The following is a 21,506-nucleotide window of genomic DNA, read 5'->3' as shown; positions in this document are numbered from 1 at the left end:
TGACTTCTGTGTGGATCAGTGCTTTATTTGTTGTCAGGCTAGGATATTAATGGTGTGAACCATGGCAAATCATTAAAAAATATTCAGTATTTTTTTAAACCTCATAACAACACATGGCTATCAATTTTAAAAAAAAGCATTTAAAATTAATTCCTGGGTGTTATTTATCATAGTTTTTTTTTCTTTTTTAAGCCATTTGTTCTCCCATCTTATCTGCCCTTTGTTTCTGAATGGTTGTTATCCAGAGTTTCTAGCCTGGAGTCAAGATGGGTCAATTCGATTAGCATTAATGGTTACTTTTAAAAAATGTTTATAGTAGGAATCATTATTTACTGACATCAGCCCTAATAGTAAGTGCAAACTCTTCATGCTAATCATTAATAATATTTGGTTATAATACAGTGCTATTCAATTCTAGATCACAAAGCAGGGTGGGTATCATCATCCCCACTTTTCAGATGGGGAAACTGAGGTGCAGAAAGATGAAATGGTTTGGCCATGTCCATACAGCAGTGGCAGAGCAGGGAATAGAAACCAGGTCTTCTGAAGCTCAGACCAGGCTGCCAAGCACTGCGTTGGTACTTTGTGTGTAGACCAGGCCATAGTCTCCTAGCATAAAGGGTTAATGGTGGGGAGGAAGAAGGAGAAAATCTGGCCTTGATCCTGCTAGTCCTTGTGCAGCACACAGCAAGGAGCGCAAAGAGATGTGAAACTGTGAGTGGAGGGTAAGCTTCGGCACAGGTAATGCTTCAAATTTTCAAAAGCACCTAAGTGACTGGGGGTGCACCTAAGTCCCGTTGACTTTCAGTGAGAATTAGGGATATAAGTCATGTAGGAACTTTTGAAAATTATGACTGTATTCCTTTGTACTAAGTAGAAGTTGGTTGCACCACCACTGCATGTATTCTCCCTCTTACCTCAAAGGGTGTGAGGTACAACAGAGCTTGGGATGGAGAATGGGAGTGTCTGCGGCAGACATGGGCTTAGTTGTGATTGTCCACATGCTGGTGAAGCCCTTAGCTATACTCTCTTCTTTGGCCTTACTCCTGTATTAGGTAAGAATAAATTGGTACTGGCTCAATGGTGCTCTCACTAATGGATTGGGTTCCCCTGTGCTTCTCCTGCTCATCGCTTTTTACTTTGTACTTGCTATGCAGGGTCAGGTACTCTCTCTATGCTTATCCAATGCACCCCTCATGGTCAGATCCAGGTGCCACATGCACAAACCGAAAAAAAACCCCAAAAGATTTTCCTCGCTATCACTCCATTGACTCTGCTATTTACTTAGTGGGGTTGTTCATACTTTTTTGCATACTAGGGAAAAAGCTTCTGGCTATATGATGTAGTCAGTGATATTTTAGGACATCATGTGCAAACAGATTAATCTTGCATTGCATTTGAAATGTGGCAAGATTTGGGCTTTCCCCCATCCCTGATGGGGAAGTTGCACTATTCAGAGTCTGTGCCAAAATCCCTTAGCTCCAAGTTCTCAAGAGTTTTATTCTGGTCTCCGGCAGCTGCAACAACCCCATCTGCTCACAGCCATTGAAGTAGGTTGCAGAGGGAGAAGCTGTCTTTGTGACAGATAGACCCTAATCCATTGAGGGCCTTACAGCAAAACTGGAATTGCAGCCAGGTATGATGATATGCTATGATGAGCGCTCATCAGTCTGAATTGTGCAGTAGGAGGAATGTCCAGACCTAGAACAGTCACAATTGCTGTAGGTGACGAAGCTGTGGATCACTGGGGGTGATGACGCTGTGGGTCACTATGGTCAATGCAGATAATAACATGCAGGTGTAGAAGACTGAATGACCAGTTTAAATGTTACTTTAGAAGTGAGTATTCCCAAGAGGATGGGGAAAAATATAACTAGACTTGAGTCAAGGAGTCCTACTCAGGGTGGTTGAAGAAGTTTACTCTGCTGTTCAGTTGTACTCCATCCAGGAGTGTGGGCATCTTGAAAAATCACAATGAAACCTTGCAGGAGGGGAACATAACTATTCCCAGGTGTTACAAGTTCTTTGGATCTTTGGCGCGCCTATGGGGAAACAATGAATATTTAATCCACTAGCATGAATTCTAAGGAAGGATCAGTGGGGCTTCGCATGGGTACGGGAGTCCACCTGCATGGAATGAGTTGCAGGATCAGGGCCTAAGACATCAGGACCTACAGGAAACAAGAGGTCAGAAATACTGGGAGTCCCCATGGAATTAAAAAAATAACTTCCCAAAACATTTCTAAAATAATGTTTCCGTAATACATGTGGCATATTCAGAATAGATGACTTGAAATCCTTTTATGAAAAGGACTCTAACTCCTGGGTATTACTATGGTTATGATGTAGTGTGCTACAAGGGGTTGATTGTCACTCATTTGACCCAATGGGCCAGATATCCTGTCTCAGGGCTGTATGCCACAGACTCTACATCCTTCATCTCTAGATGTCCACTCCCACCTCCTCTATATCCAGAGATGATAGAAATCCACTTGCTTTGGTGAATCAGCAGAACCCATTTAATTTAGCATTCCTCTGCAGTGGAATCTCTCGGTGGGGGGCAGGGGCACAGGGGTGTTCCATGCAAACACCGTCGGCCTGTTACAGGCCCTTAACCCTTTGTCCCATTGGTACCAGTGGGTTTGCCTAACTCCCATTGGTACCAGTGGGAGTTAGGTGCCCAAATACTTTGGAGGATCTGGGCCAGCTTACTTTCCCACTCAGAAATATTGTGGTCATCCCAAGCTCAATCTAACCACTCAAAAATCAAAATGTAAGTGGAAAGAAAACCGAATCTGAGGCTGGAGATCCAGAATGTGTCCAAGAAACAAATGGTATTGATGAAATTAAGACCCTATAAGCACCAACCAAGAATTGGCCTTTCTGCTTTTGAGCTTGTGTGTTTACAATATTTGATATGTTTTCCAGAAAAATAAAAGGAGCGAATGGAGATGTGATCGATTTAGTTGCAAATTATTTCCCCCCCTTCTGCCTCCTGGTGATGTAGCATTGACGATACGGTTTTCTTTGTGCTTTTTCTTAAACAGTTTAACTTAGTGGGTCAGATTTATCCCTGAATTGACTGTAGTGGAGCTGAAACCATTTTCCCCAATATCGATTTATTTTCTCTTTTTATAGCAGGGCTGCATCATTGTTGTAATGTCATTTTCAAAACAAAATGAGCACTTTGGGAATGAGTCTTGTATATCATGTTACTAGAGGACATGTAAAAAGGTGGCATTCTGACCTTGAGCCTGCAATTATAGATGAATTGCCGATACAATAGTTAAGTGATTCTGCAATAACAGGGATTTATGGACATTCTTGTATAAACTTCTATAGAATGCAAGATGAGCTGATAGCAGATGGATTTGTGTACATTTTGTGTTCTCTTTTTTTGTTAGGAAAATCTTTAATGGGGGTGGAAAAGGAGCCCAGGCCCAGCCAGGGATTTTGGTAAAACAGCTGTTAAGTCCTGGTCCACGTAAATGTGAGGACCTCCAGTAACTTGCAGGATTGGAGCCTGAGACTAAGTGCTCTTGCCAGTCTGACCTAAAATAAATTTCACATGCTGCAGAGTCAAAATGTCACCCCTTTGCTGGAATTGGGTTTATTAGCAAAGAAATTAACAATAACACAAAGCTCAGCTTCTCTCCTAGTTTGAGCACTCCTCGGATGCCTGCCTCAGGGCTGTTTGCCACAGACTCTACATCCTCCATCTCTACATGTCCACTCCCACCTCCCCTATATTCAGAGGCTAGAAATCCACTTGCCTGGGTGAATCAGCAGAACTCATTTAATTTAGCATTCCCTGGCAGGATCAACATATCTTGGGGGGGTGTTCCATGTAAACACTGCCAGCCTGTTACAGGCCCTTCATCCTTTGTCCCTATTTTTACAAGTGCAATGCAGTCTTCAGAAATTGTTCCACGTTAGAAAACTAAAGACAAAGGGTTTGAAAAATCCCAATGCAGCTAGCTGTTTCTGTTCCTGCTCCCCCACCTCCTGCTCCTGGTTTGTATGAATTAGAGAACCCAGGACCCCAGGGTGCATACTGGTGGGATTCTGTCAGGTTAAATCTGGTCATTTATAACAGGATAAAGCTTAAAGCACGTCACTACCGTATAACTACATCTGACTTATTATAAGATGACCGTCAAAGATAAACCTCCTGCAGTTTATGTAGATTCTAAGTTGTATTTATATGTATACAGACAGCTACATTCACCTCTGTGCAACACTCTATGCCCTACTTAAGCATAGTGGTCCCAATCCTGATCTTACTGAAGTTAATGCAACAAGGAATTTACAGTCTAAGCCCTTGATTTTCAGAGGGGCTGAGAAATGCCTAAGGGGTTTAGAAGTGTGGAGGGGTGCATTTCACCCAGAATTATAGGGACAGATTCCGATACCCTGACTCTGGTTTAGTAGCATCTTACACTGGAAGAAACCACTTGTGAAGTAAGGCCCAGATCTTCAAAGTTATATAGGTGCCTGAATACCTTTGAAGATCCAGGCCTAAATGATTCATTGTGAGTAAGGGCATTGCTGTACCTCAGTAGCCAGTATTGGCTGGTATGGACATAGTTCATTGTGCTCTGGCTGGTAGGTCTACATGCCAGGGAATTTAAGACACAAACATTTGAGGGAAATAGAATGAGAATTTCTGGAGCTCTAGGCCCTGTCTTGCAAAGGCTAATGCACACATTTAATTTCAGTGGGGCTACTCGTGCTTAAAGTTAAGCCCATAGAGAAGTATTTGCAGGGCCTCATCAGCCTCAGTCCAAGGGCAACTCACGGGTCCGTTTCTTCGTACAGTGAATCTTCACAGAATGCCCAGCAACCATGTGATTTCTTTTTTTTTTGTTGTGTAGGGAACAGTATTAAAGAATGGCACAGAAGCCTTTGACCTCTGGGAAGACCCTCCTCCACCAGTCTACATGCAGTTCTACTTTTTTAACGTGACCAATCCTCTAGAAGTGGTCAATGGAGATACCCCTTCTGTGGAAGAAATAGGGCCATACACTTACAGGTAAGTCTATATCACTCACTGTATTTGCAAAAATAAAACTTGGGAGGGTTGGTTGGGGCAACCATGACAGGTTTTTTAGCAAAAAAAAACCCTGTTGATATGTTATGTGCTGGAGAGTTTACTCAAGGGAGGAAGGATCTTTTAGTGTCTAAGGCACTGGACTGGGACTTGGGAAACCTGGGTTCAGTTCGTCGCTCAGTTCCAGATTTCCTGTGTATGATTCTGGACAAGTCACATAATCTACCTTGTGCATCAGTTTCCATTTGTAAAATGGAGGTAGTACTGTCCTACCTCTCAGCAGGGTGTTGTGAGGAAAAAATCTGTGCAAGGCAGTGAGATTTTCAGGTATTATGGTGATGAGGGTCATATAAGTACCTATGATAGATAGAATGTGTCTTCACACTGGCTAGAGCAGTGGTCCCCAAACTTTTTCCATTGCACCCCCCCTTACCCATAATGGAACCCGCCCTGCCCCCCTGGAGCCGCAGCCAGGAACGGGTCTGGACCATGGTTGTGAGCCAGGGCCAGGAGCAGGACCGCATTGGGGCCAGAAGTCAAGAGCTGAGGCCACGGCCGGGGTCAGGGCCAGCGCCAGCGCAGAGCTGGAAGCAGAGTGGGGCTGCGTGGTGCTCCCTCCCTGCCCCCTGTGGAGGCTGTTCCAGGCCCCTCTGCACTCCCCTTAACGTTCATCTGCCCCACAGTTTGGGGACCACTGGGTGAAAGGGAATCAGGCCCCTAGTGTTTGAAGGGATGCTAGAGAATTGAAGGGAGAGCCTGGTTTTTTCATGTTTCACAGCCATATTGGTCTAGGCACATGCCTTTCCTACCCATGTTATTTCTCTCCCTCTGCCTTTCTCGTTTCCCACCTCAGCATCCTCGTTCTCTCACTGCCGCTCCTGCTATTCTCTCATCTTCCTTTCCCCTCCTGTAGTCTCTGCTTCTCCTCCCTCCTTATTTCGTCACAGTGGCCAATCTGGTTCCTTCCACATATTCTCCCTCCACTCTTTCTGGCCTCCATCCCATGGCATTGGAAGCTTTGCTCCTACAACACCCATGCCGCTTGGAACCACTGCTGCAGCATCTCTGTGTGAAGTGTTCTGGCAGAGTGTGGCACTTACAACTAATCAGAGGTGCTCTCCTGTGTGTCAGACAAACAGGGCTCCTAGTTTTTGTAGGCCCCTATGTGAAGTGACACAAGCAGAGTCCCCCACCTCACGGTACTCATGACACATCCCTGGGTGCCTCCTTCCTGTCATCCTTCTCAGGCAGTGATTCTTCCCCTCCCCCCTATACCCTTCCCCAACACACATTTGTGAGGCTGCACAAGTTAGAAAGCCAGCAGGTAGAACTGAGTGGAAACCTTCCGAGTGGGGAAAGCGTACTGCGAGAATTCGGTCGTTGCCAAGGCCCACTTGCCCCAGAGTCAGTTGGGATGGAAGACAGAGAATCAGGGATGGGGCTGTGGCTGGTGGATCACGTGTATGAATGTGGAGAAACATAGCATGAATGGCTGGTGTGTAGATCCCTTGGCAAGAGCTGTCCCATGACATGTAATTTTGCAGTCAGCGTGCAGGAGGCAGGCTTGGTGGTGCAGGCTCGGTCTCAGTTACTTGTGTGTGACGTGAGTAAGCCAGGGCTGCATGTTTCAAAGGTCTGTGATTCACTTTCTCTCTCTTTTGTTTGGTTTGCCCTATTTTGATTTGTCTGTACAGGATAGTCTGTCTGATACAGAAACACTGGAAGCCGAAGTTCTGTTTTTCCAACAGACTGATTGACATTTCCAGGGCTGTGGGTTGCTGACAGCACCAGCTGCGTTACATAGGGGCCATTGTAGACTGCTGCCAACTGGGACGGAGGAGAAATATCAAGCTCCTTGCTCAGGCCCCAAGCCAGCAAAGCACAGAAGTGCATGCTTATCTTTAAACACATGAGTGCTTAAACCATGCTTAAAATGAAGCGTGTGCTTGTGTTTTTTGGGGGGGGAGGGGTAGTGCAGGCTGGCTTGGTAGTGGACATGCTCTGAAATTGGGTGGGGGAAGAACAGTGTTGTGACTGACGCAAACAAGATTGGACAATACTAAAGGGCTATTTATAAACTTGGCATGCTGGACAGATGACGTAGCTTTAAACAAATCATGTTTTTGATCCACAGACTGTAAACTCAGTAAACACCGGGACAGTCAATAGGACTGTTGTAATTGCAGAGATGGGCATAAGCTGCAAAATTCAGATTTATAGCTAGAGCCAAAAATCGTATTAGTGCAGGTCTCTCTAGTCACCTGAAGCCGTATTTACTGGCTTTACAGGATGGAGATCAAAAGAGTAATTTATTGTAAAGCACAGCCTGCTCTTCTGTCCAAACTTGCTGAGCTCGGAAACGCTCTTTAATTTTGTCTGGTTGTGCCATATTGAAGATTTTCCTCTTTCATCTTTGAGACTCAACCCTTGGAACCCTAAGGGGTGAGTTTTATTTTTTCCTCCAAGCCTTTTAGGAGTGGGAGATTTCTCAGACTGATTATGGCATAGAAATTGGGAGCCCTCTCCAAGTGCTTCTGCCCTCTCCCCTCCAATTCAATTCCTGGCTTCCAGGGGTGATTATTCCGCGATAGTCTGTTACGAAGTCAAATGGGAAATGTTGCCATCCCAAAATGTTCCCCAATAGTGAGGATGCTGAAATGTGGTGGATCTGTCATTTATAAACATTTGGGGCAGAGGGAATGGCTGGTTTCTAACTGGAATATTTTCCATGGAACATAAGCATCTCTCTGAACAGCTTAGAGGTTGAACCAGTTTCTTGGGGGGGGGGAAAAAATTGAATGCCAATATAGCTGTCTGTTCATATGTGTGGATTAGAATGCTCTGAAGATTCTTGTATGCACTGTTCTTGTACCTATATTGCTCCCAGGATACTGGAGAGACAAAGAGGGTGAGGTAATATCTTCTATTGGACCAACTTCTGTTGGTGAGAGAGACGAGCTTATACAGAGCTCTTCTTGACCTGAACAAGAGCTCTAAGCTTGAAAGCTGGTCTCTCTGCAACAGATGTTGGTCCAATAAAAAATGACGTCACCCACCTTATCTTTCTGAAGATTCTTGTGCAGTTGGCATAGAACATGGGAGTTGAAATGTATGAAATACAGCATTGATTATGTTTGCTCAGGAAGCAACCCTTGAAAAAGGCAGTATATGATCCTTGTAACTCAGGAGCTGGTGTGGAGTTAGTGAGATGTAACCATATTCTTACACAGCTATAAAGAAATGCTGGCAAAGCATATAACCTGACATTTATATCTGTCTCTTTTGCTTTTGTTTTGGAACAGTTCTAGGCACAGTTAATTTGGAAATTGGGCGAGCCAGCTCTGCAGAACTTAGTATATATTATTTGTGAAATGATGGCTGTTAAAGTTTGTACGAGGGTGGGGCATACACGTCGAAGTCATTGAAAACTGGAATTCTGATCAGATCAGCTGGCAGAATTCCACCCCTTATGCGTTAGGCTTGTTTATGAGCAATCCTGGGACATCTGCTGCTTGGGATGGTAAACAGTATTATAGAGGTGAAATCCTGGCTCCACTGAAGTCATTGGAAAAAATCCAGTGGCCTTCAGTGGGGCCGGTGTTTCACCTGGCGTATTCAAGAACCTAGGGTGAAATTCATCCCTGTGCAGAGAGCAGCATAAGGCCTGTTCCAGTCTTGTCTCACCAGAAACCCATAGGACCTGATCTAAAGTGCACTGACATCAATGGAAAGACTCCCCTGTTGGTGTCAATTGGCCTTGGATCCGGGCGATGAGGCTTAAGTGGGGCATGCACCTTGCACTGGCCTTCTGCACAGGAGGAGTGAATTCTTCCCACACTGAAGAGGCAAAACTATAGTTTTCAATCCGTATTTCATGTGCAGAACCTTAGATTGGGCCTTTAAATCCTTTTGTGTTGTCTTGGGCTATAATCTTTCTTTTTCCATTGTTGTTTATAAAGCAAAAAAGTAAACTTCACTAGACTGCATTAAGAACATTGGTGGGTGAACAGGATTTTAAAAAGTGCTTAGCATTGACCTAACTCTGCCCCTTTTGGATCCAAAGGGATCCAAACTTCAGTGAGAGCAGAGTGAGACCGGTGCTGAGTGCTTATGAAAATCCCACCCTTTCTCTTTATGCACTTAAAGCAGGAGTTCTGTAGCCATAATAAATATTATTTGTACCACTGCAAATTTCCTTAAGACCCAAATTTTCTGTCTCCCAGAGAGTACAGGCCAAGAGTGAATGTTCATATTTTGGACAATGGCACCAGAGTCTCTTCTGTGAACCCAAAGACCTATGTATTTGAACGAGAGAAGTCTGTTGGAGACCCTGAAGTTGATCTGATCAGGACAGTAAATATTCCTGCAGTGGTGAGTTCTGTTGTATATGTGGCTGGAATACTACTAACAAGTGGCTACTACTGACATATGGCTACAACTTGTACTTATATGCATGGTATTTCTCATCTTCAAAGCGTGTTAATTGCCAACTCATTTCTTCTTATGACAACTTCTTGGGATAGGTAAGAATTATCCCCATTAACGGACAGGGACTTGGCGACCGAGAGGTTAAAAGGCCATCAAGGCAGACCGTGTCAGAACAGAGATTGGAAATCAGGCATTTCTGGATCCCAACCCTGTGGTCAGACCACTGGACCATACCACTCTCAGGCCTTTCATAGGCTCTGTCTCATTTTAAAGGATGCATTACCCCATTTTAAAAAAAAAGAAAACTTGATCTCTGAACTCCTCAGATACTTTTAAATGAACTGAGCCTGATTCTCCGTCACCCTACGCTTTGTGTAGTCATGTCCACCAGTTCAAATACGTGTAAAATGATCCCAGATCACAGTAGTAGCGTTTTACACCCCCTTTGCACTGACATAATTGACTGCACAAGGTGCTGGGTAGCAGAATCGGGTCCACTGTCTGATTCTGTTCTTCAGCTCTTGGCTATGCCCATAAAGGCAGGACTTATACTAAAGAAATAGGCAAAAGCCAGATACAGTGGTTAATATTTTAATGGTTTTTTGACTAAAGGTTGTGTTACAAAAATATAGGGCAATTTCCTGTAATATCTTTGAAAGACCTTATTTTATTACATGTATGTATAAATGTGGGCTGGGATTGTGTATAAATTGCCTCTCTGAGGAAGAGGTGTGGCAGATGCAAGACCTGGGAATACCAGAGATTACTGAAAATGTGCCAGACAAGTATGGACTTTAGGGACAATAAGTGTTAAGTGGATTTCCTGGGGAATCCATAGGAAGAGGTTAATGCAGATCCCCTGCTCCAGTTAGGCAAAACCACGGCCTTTTAAGCTATGCCCTGAGCAGAGGGTCATTGTCTGCTGATTGCCTGTTATGGAAGGCCAAGATCAAAGGCCCAAGCTGTATAAAGAAGCGGCTGATCAGCCCAGTCTCAGTTGTAGTTCTGGATTTAAAACAAATGAACTTGTAATCACAGGGAAAACCCAGGTGTAGGTTTTGACCAGAGCTCTAGGTTGGATCAGGACCTCTGCTAAGCTTTTTAGCATGCATGTAGGTTCTTTTGTGGTTTTAATGTTTTGTCTGTTATACTTTTACCTTAAGAATAAATGTGCTTGCTTAGAAGGAGCAGTGTGGTAACTTACAATACTCTGGTCATAGCCCTTGGAGAGAAAGCTAAGTGCAGGTGCTGGCCTGTTTAGGCAGTCTGGCTTGCTGGGGTATCACAGTGTAAGGTAGGGAGCTATGCAGCCTGGAAAACCCCACCAGGTTAAAGAGGGAAACAAACCTCTAGAGACAGAATATGCAGAGAGCCTGAATTTATAATTTGTTTGCAGTGTTGTAACCATGTCAGTCCCAGGACATTAGAGAGACAAGGTGGGTGAAGTAATATCTTTTACTGGATCAACTTCTGTACACCTAGTGCTGTCTACACCAAGGATTAGGTCGGTGTAAGTGCATTGCTCAGGGGTGTGGATTTTTCACATCCCTGAGCTATGTAATTATACTGACCTAATTTCCTAGTGTAGACATGCTTTTTAGCTTAGGCGTGGTCTCTCTCATCAGCCGAAGTCAGTCCAATAAGAGATATTACCTCACCCACCTTGTCTCTAATATCCTGGGACCAACACGGGTACAACAACACTGCAAACAACAAATAATAAGTTGTGGCTCCCAGCTTGATTAGGCACCAGCTCCATCTTGTGGCTTTCTGCAGAGCCATATTCAAAGGTTTGTTTCAATCTTTAACCTGGTGGGCTACGTTCTGAAGACGAGGCTGTGTTGCACACCTAGAACTGTTCAGTGTGCACATAAGGGGGTGCTCACTTGCAGCGTAGGTACCTGAACATGTAATGCGTGACAAATTTGTTAATGAAACAGTGTCATGGCTAGCTTCTCTTAGCTGAAACCAGCCATCACAGATCTTTGGGGTTCTCTCTAAAACAATTTATACTGTGTGAGTGTGCTATCCAATCCCTATTTTGTGCGGTCCTAGTGTGCATACTCAGGCAAAAAGTCCTATTGACCTCAATAGTAGTTTTGCAAAGTCAAGCATTTTTTCAATGTCAGCTACTTAAGACAAAGGGTGCCCTCTCCCTGACCCACCTGCAGTAGATTGAACAGAGTGGCATGTGATCTAAAAATAGCACTTTTAGACTAAACCATACTACTAATAATCCCTGGTAACTCAATCACTTTTTATTTTTTGTTCAGTTTGTGGTTAAGAAGCTGGGTAAAAGCAAATTACATGGGTGAGGGGTTGAAATAAAGTTTTTTTTATTGTTAAAAATAAGATTTGAGGGTTTTGAAGTTTTCTCCTTTTTTATGTAAAAATTCATTATTTTATGTGGAAGCTAATCATTTCTCCAAAAAGCTTAAAAAACCAAACAACCCTCAAGTGAGTTAATTTGCACTTCCAGCTGGACTTGCAGCTCATGTGCCAGAATGTAACTTCATTAGATTGGACACTAATTCACAATACAGGGAACTTGGGTGACTGCTAGCAGCAGAAGCTCAGGCAGCAGTATTGTTGTGGTGGAGTTGGATGCTCAATGATTAGGGCCCTACCAAATTCACCCTCCATTATGGTCAGTTTCACAGCCATAGGATTTGAAAATTGGTAAATTTCATGTTTTCAGATGTTTAAATCTGAAATTTCAGTGTTGTAACCATGGGGGTCTGACCCAAAAGGGGATTGTGGGCGGGTTGCAAACTTGTAGGGAGGTCATGGGATTGCCACCCTCACTTCTGTGCTGCCTTCCGAGCTGGATTCGGAAGGCAGCAACCGCAGAACTTCCTGCAGCCTCAGGAAGTTCCCGGAGCTGGAGGAGAGGTCTGATCTCCCTTTTCCCCCTTCCCCACGAGCAGCTGTGCAGGGGATGGACAAGTCCTGTGCTTCCTCAGCTGGGGCACTCCCAGCAACGCAGGGAAGATCAGACCCAGCTCCACAAGTCTCCTCCAGCTGCAGGAACCTCTGAGGCTGCTGCCCAGTCCCAGAGCATCCTGCAGCAGACAGAGGTGGATCTGGTCTCTTTTTTTTCCCCCACCCCCACCAAGTATCTGTACAGGGGATGGATAGTCCTGTCCCTCCCCAGCCTAGCCGGAGCTAGGAGCCCCCTTTGCTGAGATGCTTCTCGGAACAAGGGGACATCGGATTTCATGGGGAAGGGCTTATTTCACAGTCCGTGACGCATTTTTCAGTGCCATGAAATTGGTAGGGCCCTATCAATGATCATCTGAAGACACTGATACATCAGTGTAAAACATACTGCCGCAGAGCTTCAGTGTAGACACTCATCACAGCGACAGGCAGGGTTCTCCCATTGCTGTAGTTAACCCACCTCCCTGAGAGACAGTAGCTAGGTCGGCAGAAGAATTCTTCTATCAACCTAGAGATGTCTACCCGGGGGGTTAGGCTGGCTTAACTACATCACTCAGGGGTGTGGATTTTTTCATAACTTTTGACATAACTTTTCAGCGTTGACCAGCCCAGAGCCTTTCGTTTAGAAGCTGGCTATCTGATGGCCAGCACTGAATATCTGAGCTACTGGCTAGTGAGTGGCACAATGTTATTTGTCAACTGCACAAGTAAGAGTGCAGCTCCTCATGTGGTGAAACATTTTAAAATTCGGGCTTGGGAGGAGTTTAACTCTAAGAATGAGAATTGGATTTGGAAAGTCAGAAATTGCATTGTTGTGGAGTATTTTTAGCCATAAAAACATAGTCTCTCATAACACTGAATGTGCAGTGTTGTAGCTGTGTTGGTCCCAGGATATTAGAGAGACAAGATGGGTGAAGTAATATTTTTTTATTGGACCAATTTCTGTTGGTGAAAAAGGCAAGCTTCCTACGGTCCACAGCGCCAAACCAGAAGTGCTCTGTGTAAGGTCAAAAGCTTGCCTCTCTCACCAACAGAAGTTGCTCCAATAGAAAAATATTACCTCACCCACCTTCTAATAACTTAGAAATAGTAATAAACCTGTCGTTTTATTTCTCTTTGCAACTATTATTCAAACACTCAGCATTGCAGTCTGAGTCTGATCTGCAAACCCACTGCAGTAATCTCATTGACTTGGATCATGTGGGGCACTCACTTCATTTTGCAGCTCTATCAAGCATGGTAGAAGTAGGTTCTTGTATGCCTGGCTACATAACTGTGGTCTAATGAAGGCTCTGTAAAAAGTTAATTTAATTTGTAGTTGCAACCAATGCAGTTGTTTCCCCTGTGTCTCCTTGCTACCACATGAGTGCTTTTAAACATTACCTCTTCTTAATGCTATCAGCTATGATAGATTGCCAGAAGTAATACTGCAAAGACTATAGCTAAGCTTGGAGGAAGGATAAGTATTTTATTGGCAAAGTGTCAATTTACCATACTCACAGAATCCAGCTTAAAAGGACTGCTGCTTATTGAGCATCCCCTCCCGACCAGGGGTGTCTGGAGGCTCCCCGCCTCTGGCTTTTTTTTCTCTTCCAGGTTCTCTGTGTATGTGGAAAAGAGCTTCTTCGCCTGGGTCGAGGGACTTGCATTAGAAGGGCATGTCCTAATGCTCTAAAATTAGCTGTGTTACAGCACTGGGAGGCTCGCTTCCGCAGGCTGTCTAGACCAGGGGTGGGCAAACTTTTTGGCCCTGAGGGCCACATCTGGGTATGGAAATTGTATGGCAGGCCATGAATGCTCACAAAATTGGGAGTTGGTGTGTGGGAGGGGGTGAGGGCTACAGCTGGGGGTGGGGGCTTTGGGGTGGGGCCAGAAATGAGGAGTTCAGGGTGCTCCGGGCTGGGACCGAAGGGTTCAGAGGGGGATCAGGGCTGGGGCAGGGGGTTGGGGCATGGGAGAGGGTCAGGGGTGCAGGATCCAGGCAGCGCTTACCTCAAGCAGCAGAAGCTCAGCCAGGTGGCTCTGCATGCTGTCCTATCTGCAGGTGTCTCCCCTACAACTCCCATTGGCTGCAGTTCCCGGCCAATGGGAGCTGTGGGGGCAGGGCTTGGGGCGGGGGCAGCGTGCCCCTACAGGTAGGAGCCGGAGGGGGGACATGCTGCTGCTTCCAGGAGCCGTGTGGAGTGGAGCAAGACCCCAACTCCGCTCCCCGGCTGGAGCTCGAGGGCTGGATTAAAATGTCTGGAGGCCTGGATGCAGCCCCCGGGCCGTAGTTTGCCCACCCCTGATCTAGACATAGCCTCTGTGAGTTCTTAAAGGGTTTCTGTGGTTAACAGTACCCCTGCCTGTGGTAGCTTAATACCAGAACTAGTTTACAACACCCCAGAGTCCCAAACTAAAGCGCATACCAACAACACTAAGAAAGTCCATACTTAGCTCTGGTATTTTCTCTCACCCCTCAGGGCTCTTCTGTCCGAGTCTGATCTCCTAGCTCTCCCTCACTGGGGCTCTGACTTCCAGACCCAAACAGAGTCAGGGTTTCCAGCTCCCTCGCCCAACAGCCCTGCCACACCCCAGCCTCCTGCACACTGGGCTTTACTCTCCAAGTTCCCTGGTGTCGTGATCCTGCAGGAGCCTTTTTTCCCCTGCAGTGTCTACTGACATTGCGACAGCTCTTTGGGCTTCCCCTTTTACTTTATAGGGAATTGCCCTATTCCCCTCAGTAGGACTCATTCCATAATCAGGGTTGGCTTAGCCCTATGCTCTCCAGATTGTGGGGCAAGCCACTCTCTTACCCCAACGAAAACTATTTCCATCGATAATAACCAAAATGTACAGCTAGGCAAAGTAAGGGAAACGCTGCGTGAGAACGTATTGGAGTTTGATTTGAGGATCTTTATGATGTACATTTTGACATGCGATGTAAAGCTTTAACTTTTAGAATCTCAGTGCCTGCTGTCGTTCAGTAGTTATGGTCTGATCATGCTCACAAGTTCCCACAACTGTGAAAATTTAAATTGATAAAAATTGAAGAAAATGCTTGAAAATAACCACTGACGTTACCTGTCAAAATGATTAAAATAAAAATCAAATTCTGCCAAGCCTAACTCTAGCCCAGTCCACACAGGGGTCGTTCCTGTTAGTGCATTTAAATGCAGCTCTTGCAAGCATGGTTTCTCTGACCTGGATGAACTAAGGTTTCTTTTTCTGAGGACAAGGGTACAAAAACCCTATTGTGGACTACCTAGGGAAGTAGTTTCTTGCGCTGTTTGACTAACACTGTTCCCTGAAAAGAATCCCTGCCCACACCTATCTGGGAAATCAGGCTAGAAACTCGCTGGGAACAACCAGGTTTCCATTCTGTTGCTGATAGCATGATTTTGATGCCATAAGTAATCATTAGCCCTGCCACGAATGCAGGGGACTGGACTAGATGACTTCTCGAGGTCCCTTCCAGTTCTGTGAGTATTTGATTTGTACCAATCTGTTATGTCAGTTTTGCTCTTTTTTTTCACCTATCTGTTTAACTTAATTTCTTCTATTGAGCTGTAGAAAGTGCAATGTACCACAGGTTACAGGAAAAATAAATTCCATTCCGTTCAGCATATGCTGTCTTCACGGAGTAGGTGATGCAGCCAGTCCATGCATTTTGGAGAAGTGGCCACCTTTTACAGAATTTAATCAGCACTTGGTTTCACAACTCTGAGCCAAATCTTTTTTTAAACTAAATTTCAAACTCTTCTCTGGGTAATAGGCTTCTGTGCTTCAGCAAACCCCCTCTGTTTAGCAAAACATTTTTGCATGTACTTTGGTTTAATGCCTCAGAGCCACAACATCTTGAAACGTAAAATTCAGTCACTCAGGCCAATAGATTACTGGGCTTAAGGACCATCTCGATTCAGCAAATCACTTAGACACATGTTTAACTTGATGTACATTCTTAAGGAGATGCTTAACTTAATGGAATGAAACTTAAGTGCTTTACTGAATAGGAATGGATTTAAGCAAGTGTTTAAATGTTTAGCTGAATTGGGGCCTATGAAAGCAGATATTGATACGAACATATCAGAAGAATCCCAGTGACCAGTAAATTACCTGATATCATTAAGTCATAAGGTTGAAAATATGCTTCATGTCTGTACCCTGTTCTGATGCTTATGTGTGTATAAGTACATTTTATTTTAATACTGTATCAACTTGTTCTTGATTCCTCTCTCATATCAGACTGCAATGGAATGGACCAAATCAACTTCTCTACGGCTACCCACAGAGATTCTCCTAATATTATACCAAGAAAACTTGTTTATGACACACACTGTCCACGAATTACTGTGGGGCTACAAAGACAAACTTTTGTCAACCCTTCATATACTTCATCCTAAGATTGATTCAGAGTTTGGCTTATTTAATAAGGTAACTTGTCGAGATTGCAGAGTTTCCTTAGTCAGATGTGGACCGTATCACTGTTGCTCGTGCCTTACTCCCCCATAACGCACTGTTTGTGGGACTAGCCTTGAAAACCACTGGGAAAATTCAGCTGAGACTGAATGTGGCTGCCCACTTACTTAATAGCATTTCATTGCAGGAAATATCATAATATAAATATCTGGGCCCTAGAGAGACTGTATTGGCTGCCAGTTTGTTTCTGGTTGCAATTCAGGGTGTTGATTCAGTCTCTAAAGTTCTTTATGGCTTGGGTCATAGATATCTTGGATACCCCTTCCCTCTCTCCTTGAAATCATCTGGAATACTTAGGTTGATGGTCCCTCTCTGTCAACTATTAGCTTGCAGCCCCCAGCAGAGTCCAACGCATGGTAACAGGGCGACACAACAGTAGACACCTTCCACCCTGTTCTAGTGCATCAGCCAGCTGCCCTAGGGAGTGACTGGCCCCGCACTGTGCAGATGAACTCTTCTGTGTTTCTAGATGAATGGAACGGATGACGGTGAATATGTTGTTCTCAGTGGGAAAATGAACTACCGTAACTTCTCGAAGATCGTGGAGTGGAGAGGAAAAGAGTAAGTTGTCGAACCGGACGGTGTGAAATGTCTCCCTTCCTTTGAGACCTTTCAGTCAGCAGAGACAGCGCCTTTCATTTCTGACATTTTTACAAAGAAGCCAGTTTAGTGGCAGGCTCTCTACACACCACAAATCCCACAGCAAGTTCACCTTTGCCTGCAGAGGACAGAGGCAGGCAGAATGTGCTGAGGGAGCAAAACACCTTTACATGGGTGCCGCATCCACTCCCTCCACCATTGCCCACAGGCCACCAGCTAGTGCCAAAATGAGGCTGGGTTGTGGCCATGCCCCCACACAGACATATTGCACCCTCTTTGAGGCATGTCATTACTGCTGGCATTTCAGATGCTACAGGGATGGAAGCAGTATAAGTATCTAGGTGGATAGATAGGGAGAGAGAGAAACACTCCCACAACTTGCAGTTGCTCAGGAGAATCCCCAGGATTTTAATAGCTGCCTGCATGAGCAAACCCGCACCCTGGGCAGCCAGAAGTGGGAGGGGTGGATGTTGGAGCTGATTCAGTTTTAGTGAGTGTAACTTCTCAGCAAACAGGACTGTTTCTATCACAAAAGGAGAGTTTAACAATTGGACCAAGTCCATTCTGTCTGGGCATTTGTCTTCCCTGGGAGAAAGGTGAGTTTTTAAACATATGTTAAGCTGTCCTGTGTTCAGCTAGCTCATGTTACAGTCCTAGTAAAGAGGGAGAAGTTGTAGTTTTAACCAGTGTTATTTGGCCAAGGTACATAGGTTAAAACTGCAATTGCCTCATCGTCACTAGAATTGTAGCAGGGATTAGTTAAACAAATCATCTTAGGTTATGTCTTCACTGCGCAAAATTTGTCCATTGGTGCAGTTGTTGTAAAATCCTAGAGGAGACAAGACTCTATAGTTTTGACTGTGATGTAGCTAGGCCAGGTCAACTGCAGGTGGGGACCCCCCAAGGGCTTTCTTACTTGGTTAGCATGCATGGGTTTAGTTTGTGATCCTTTTGGTCTTTTGGCTTGATGTCAAAACTCCTACTGAAAAACTGGAGACTATAACTACAAACTCCATATAGGAACGGACGTATTTCTCTGCATACTAATTTTACAGAATCAGTCTGAACTTTAAAACTATTGCCAATTAACTGCTACATCATATTCACTGAGCATTTAGCAGTATTGTAGGCTACTACTTAGTTTTCCCTTTGATTTTATTCCGTATACAATAAATATTAAGGGTGGTGGAGCTTGTGTTAATGCATTCAAGCTGAAGATTCGCTCCATGTGTTTCCTGCTAGTCAACATCCATCCGTGTACTCTTGCAGATTTCTATAATACAAATGACATTTATCTTTATTTGGAGTGAACATACTTGGATCCTGCTTCCATTTGCTGTTTCCCTCTATTAAATTTTCTTGTTAGTTGCTGTTTTCTGGTGGCTTTCACGCAAAGGGGTAGATTAAGAATTTAAGGACAGCCAAACTGAGTCAGACCAAAGGTCCATCAAACCCAGTATCCTGTCCTCTGACAGCAGCCAATGGCAGGTGCCCCAACGGGAATGAACAGACAGGTTATCATCAAGTGATCCATGCCCTGTCACCCAATCCCAGCTTCTGGCAAACAGAGGCTAGGGCCACCATTCCTGATCATCCTGGCTAATAGCCATTGATGGACCTATCCTCCATGAATCTATCTTGCTCCCTTTTGAACCCATTATAGTACTGGCCTTCACAACACCCTCTGGGAAAGAGTTCCAGAGGTTGACAGCGTGTTGCATGAAAAAACACTTTCTTGTTTTTAAACCTGCTACCTATTAATTTCATTTGATGGCCCCTTGTTCTTGTATTATGAGAAGAAGTAAATAACACTTCCTTATTTACTTTCTCTATACCACTCATGATTTTATAGACCTCTATCATATCCCTCTTTAGTCACCTCTTTTCCAAGTTGAAAAGTCCCAGTCTGTCTAATCTCTCCTCATACAGAAGCCATTCTATACCCCTAATCCTTTTTGTTGCCCTTTTCTGAACCTTTTCCAATTCCAAGATATCTTTTTTGAGATGGAGCAACCACATCTGCACACGGTATTCAAGGTCTGGGCATACCATGGATTTATATAGAGGCAATATGATATTTTCTCTCTTATCATTAAGAAAGGGATAGATTCCCAACATTCTGGTCGCTTTTTTGACTGTTGCTGCACATTGTGGATAGTTCTCTGAAATCATCCACTCAATGACTCCAAGATCTTTCTTGAGTGGTAGCAGCTAATTTAGACCCCATCATTGTATGTGTATAGTTAAGATTATGTTTTGCAATGTGTTACTTTGCATTTATCAACATTAAATTTCATCTGCTATTTTGTTGCTCAGTCACCCAGATTGTGACTTTGGATACAGTAGTTAGCAAGGGGTGGTGCATAAAACTGCCCCACCCAGGAGACATTGCGTCTCCGCTGAGTCACAGTCATCCCCTGCTTCCTTGCTCCTGGGGATAGCTCCCCACACCCTGCAGTTGGTCAGCTACTCTGGGTATCAATTAGTGGGGTGGAGCCTCCAAGGCAAGGCTTGGACCATTCCCCACTGTTCCCAGCAAGTAGCCTTGCCTACTCCTCTGTATCCAGACCCAAGGTTTGGGGAGCCTGTTGTTGGCACCAGGGGGCTACAACCCCTGAATGGATTTTTAATGGCTCCCAGTGGAGCAGATTACCGTCATACCAATTAAAAAGGTCCACAGTAATTATCTTGCATACACATCAGTTTATTTGAGAGAGAATTGCACAAGCAGTAAAAGGTTACATTTAAGTACATAACTCCTATGTTAGACATTAAAGAACTATACAATAAGAGCTATACATTCCTCTTAGCGAGCCTCTCTTTCACAAACATACCCAAACAGGCCCTGTGCTAGTCTCACACAGTTCCTGCTTGGCAAACAGAGGGGGTGGTTACCAATTCTATGGATGACTTCTTCCCTCCAGGTCTGGTCTCCTCAGCCCTCTAGTCTGTCTCAGATTCCCTCAACGCCAGGCCTCGGCTGCATGGAAACCCCTCTGGTCACAGTCCTACTTGAGCCCACAGAGCAGAGTTTTGGCTACTCGGTCTAGCAGCTTCTTCAAGCGTCAGTTAAGGAATTCCCCAACAGTAGTTTAATTTGCTTGATTTTTATAGCCTTTCCTCAAAGGGGTCACATGTCTTAAAAGCGTGCCCAGTGGGCGTGTGGTTACTAATTTCTACCTGGTTATTACTTTCGGAGGAGACTGCAGAGCGGTGCCAACTGAACATTACCCCACATTCACTCCCTTATCAATCCATTCACTTCAGCCCCCTGCGTGATGTCCTCCAACAGGGTCGAGATGCCCCGGTCAGCCCGTGCTTCACTCAGGACATTCCACACATGTTTGCTTTCAAGTGGACATATTTGCTGACCCAAAGATCAGTATTGATCCTACACGCAGCATGGAGCCAGTCAGTTTCACCTCTGGCATCTGCCTGATGCGAAGAGAAGGATTCTGCTCCCAGAATCCTCTTTTGAAGTTCACTCATGTCAAGCCATGTTCTCACACCATTCATTCAGTACGGCCATACCAATTGGGCACCATCCCAACACCTGTCTAGAGGCAGAAGGGGGTTCGAACACGCTTGCTTGACATGTGGTCTGGCTCGTAAACAAGCCCAAAGTGAATAACCCAAAACGCTGTGCTGCTAATTAAAATGTTTGCCAGCAACTTCTTGCTTGGGAGCCAGATTCTCAGTTACACTACGGCCCCAATGTAAAGGGGATGTAAGTGTAATTTATGTGCATTTTCAGCCCCCTATACACTGCCAGAGCTATTTCCATTGCGCTATGGGTAGGTCTGCACTGCAATCAGAGGTCTGATTAAAGCGCAGATAGACACGGTTGCACTAGCTTTAATCTAGCTAGCACAGCTAAAAATAGCAGTGAAGTCACAATGGCGTAGACCCCAGTCTGGGTTGTACAAGTCCACCCAGAAACCTGGGTGTGTATTCGCTTTCCTAGTCTGCGCTGAAGCCTGTGCCACCGTGTCTTCAGTGCTATAGCCATGCACCGTTACCCAGCTACAGT

General features: G+C 44.7%; 1 protein-coding gene across 2 annotated transcripts in view; it reads left to right on the top strand.

Annotated features, from left to right (window-relative positions):
* SCARB2 (scavenger receptor class B member 2) overlaps positions 1-21,506 on the top strand; it is a 40,085-nt gene that overhangs the window by 923 nt on the left and 17,656 nt on the right. For both annotated transcript variants that reach the window (XM_084626211.1, XM_084626212.1), the window contains exons 2-5: positions 4,875-5,032; positions 9,274-9,421; positions 16,643-16,831; positions 17,346-17,437. In XM_084626211.1, the coding sequence (XP_084482337.1) occupies positions 4,875-5,032; positions 9,274-9,421; positions 16,643-16,831; positions 17,346-17,437 (587 nt within the window). The remainder of the gene's footprint in view (positions 1-4,874; positions 5,033-9,273; positions 9,422-16,642; positions 16,832-17,345; positions 17,438-21,506) is intronic.

The sequence above is a fragment of the Lepidochelys olivacea genome, assembly GCF_965140295.1.
Source record: "Lepidochelys olivacea isolate rLepOli2 genome assembly, chromosome: 4".
In the NCBI taxonomy this organism is placed as follows: Eukaryota; Metazoa; Chordata; order Testudines; family Cheloniidae; genus Lepidochelys; species Lepidochelys olivacea.
This window is presented reverse-complemented; position numbering and strand designations above follow the sequence as displayed.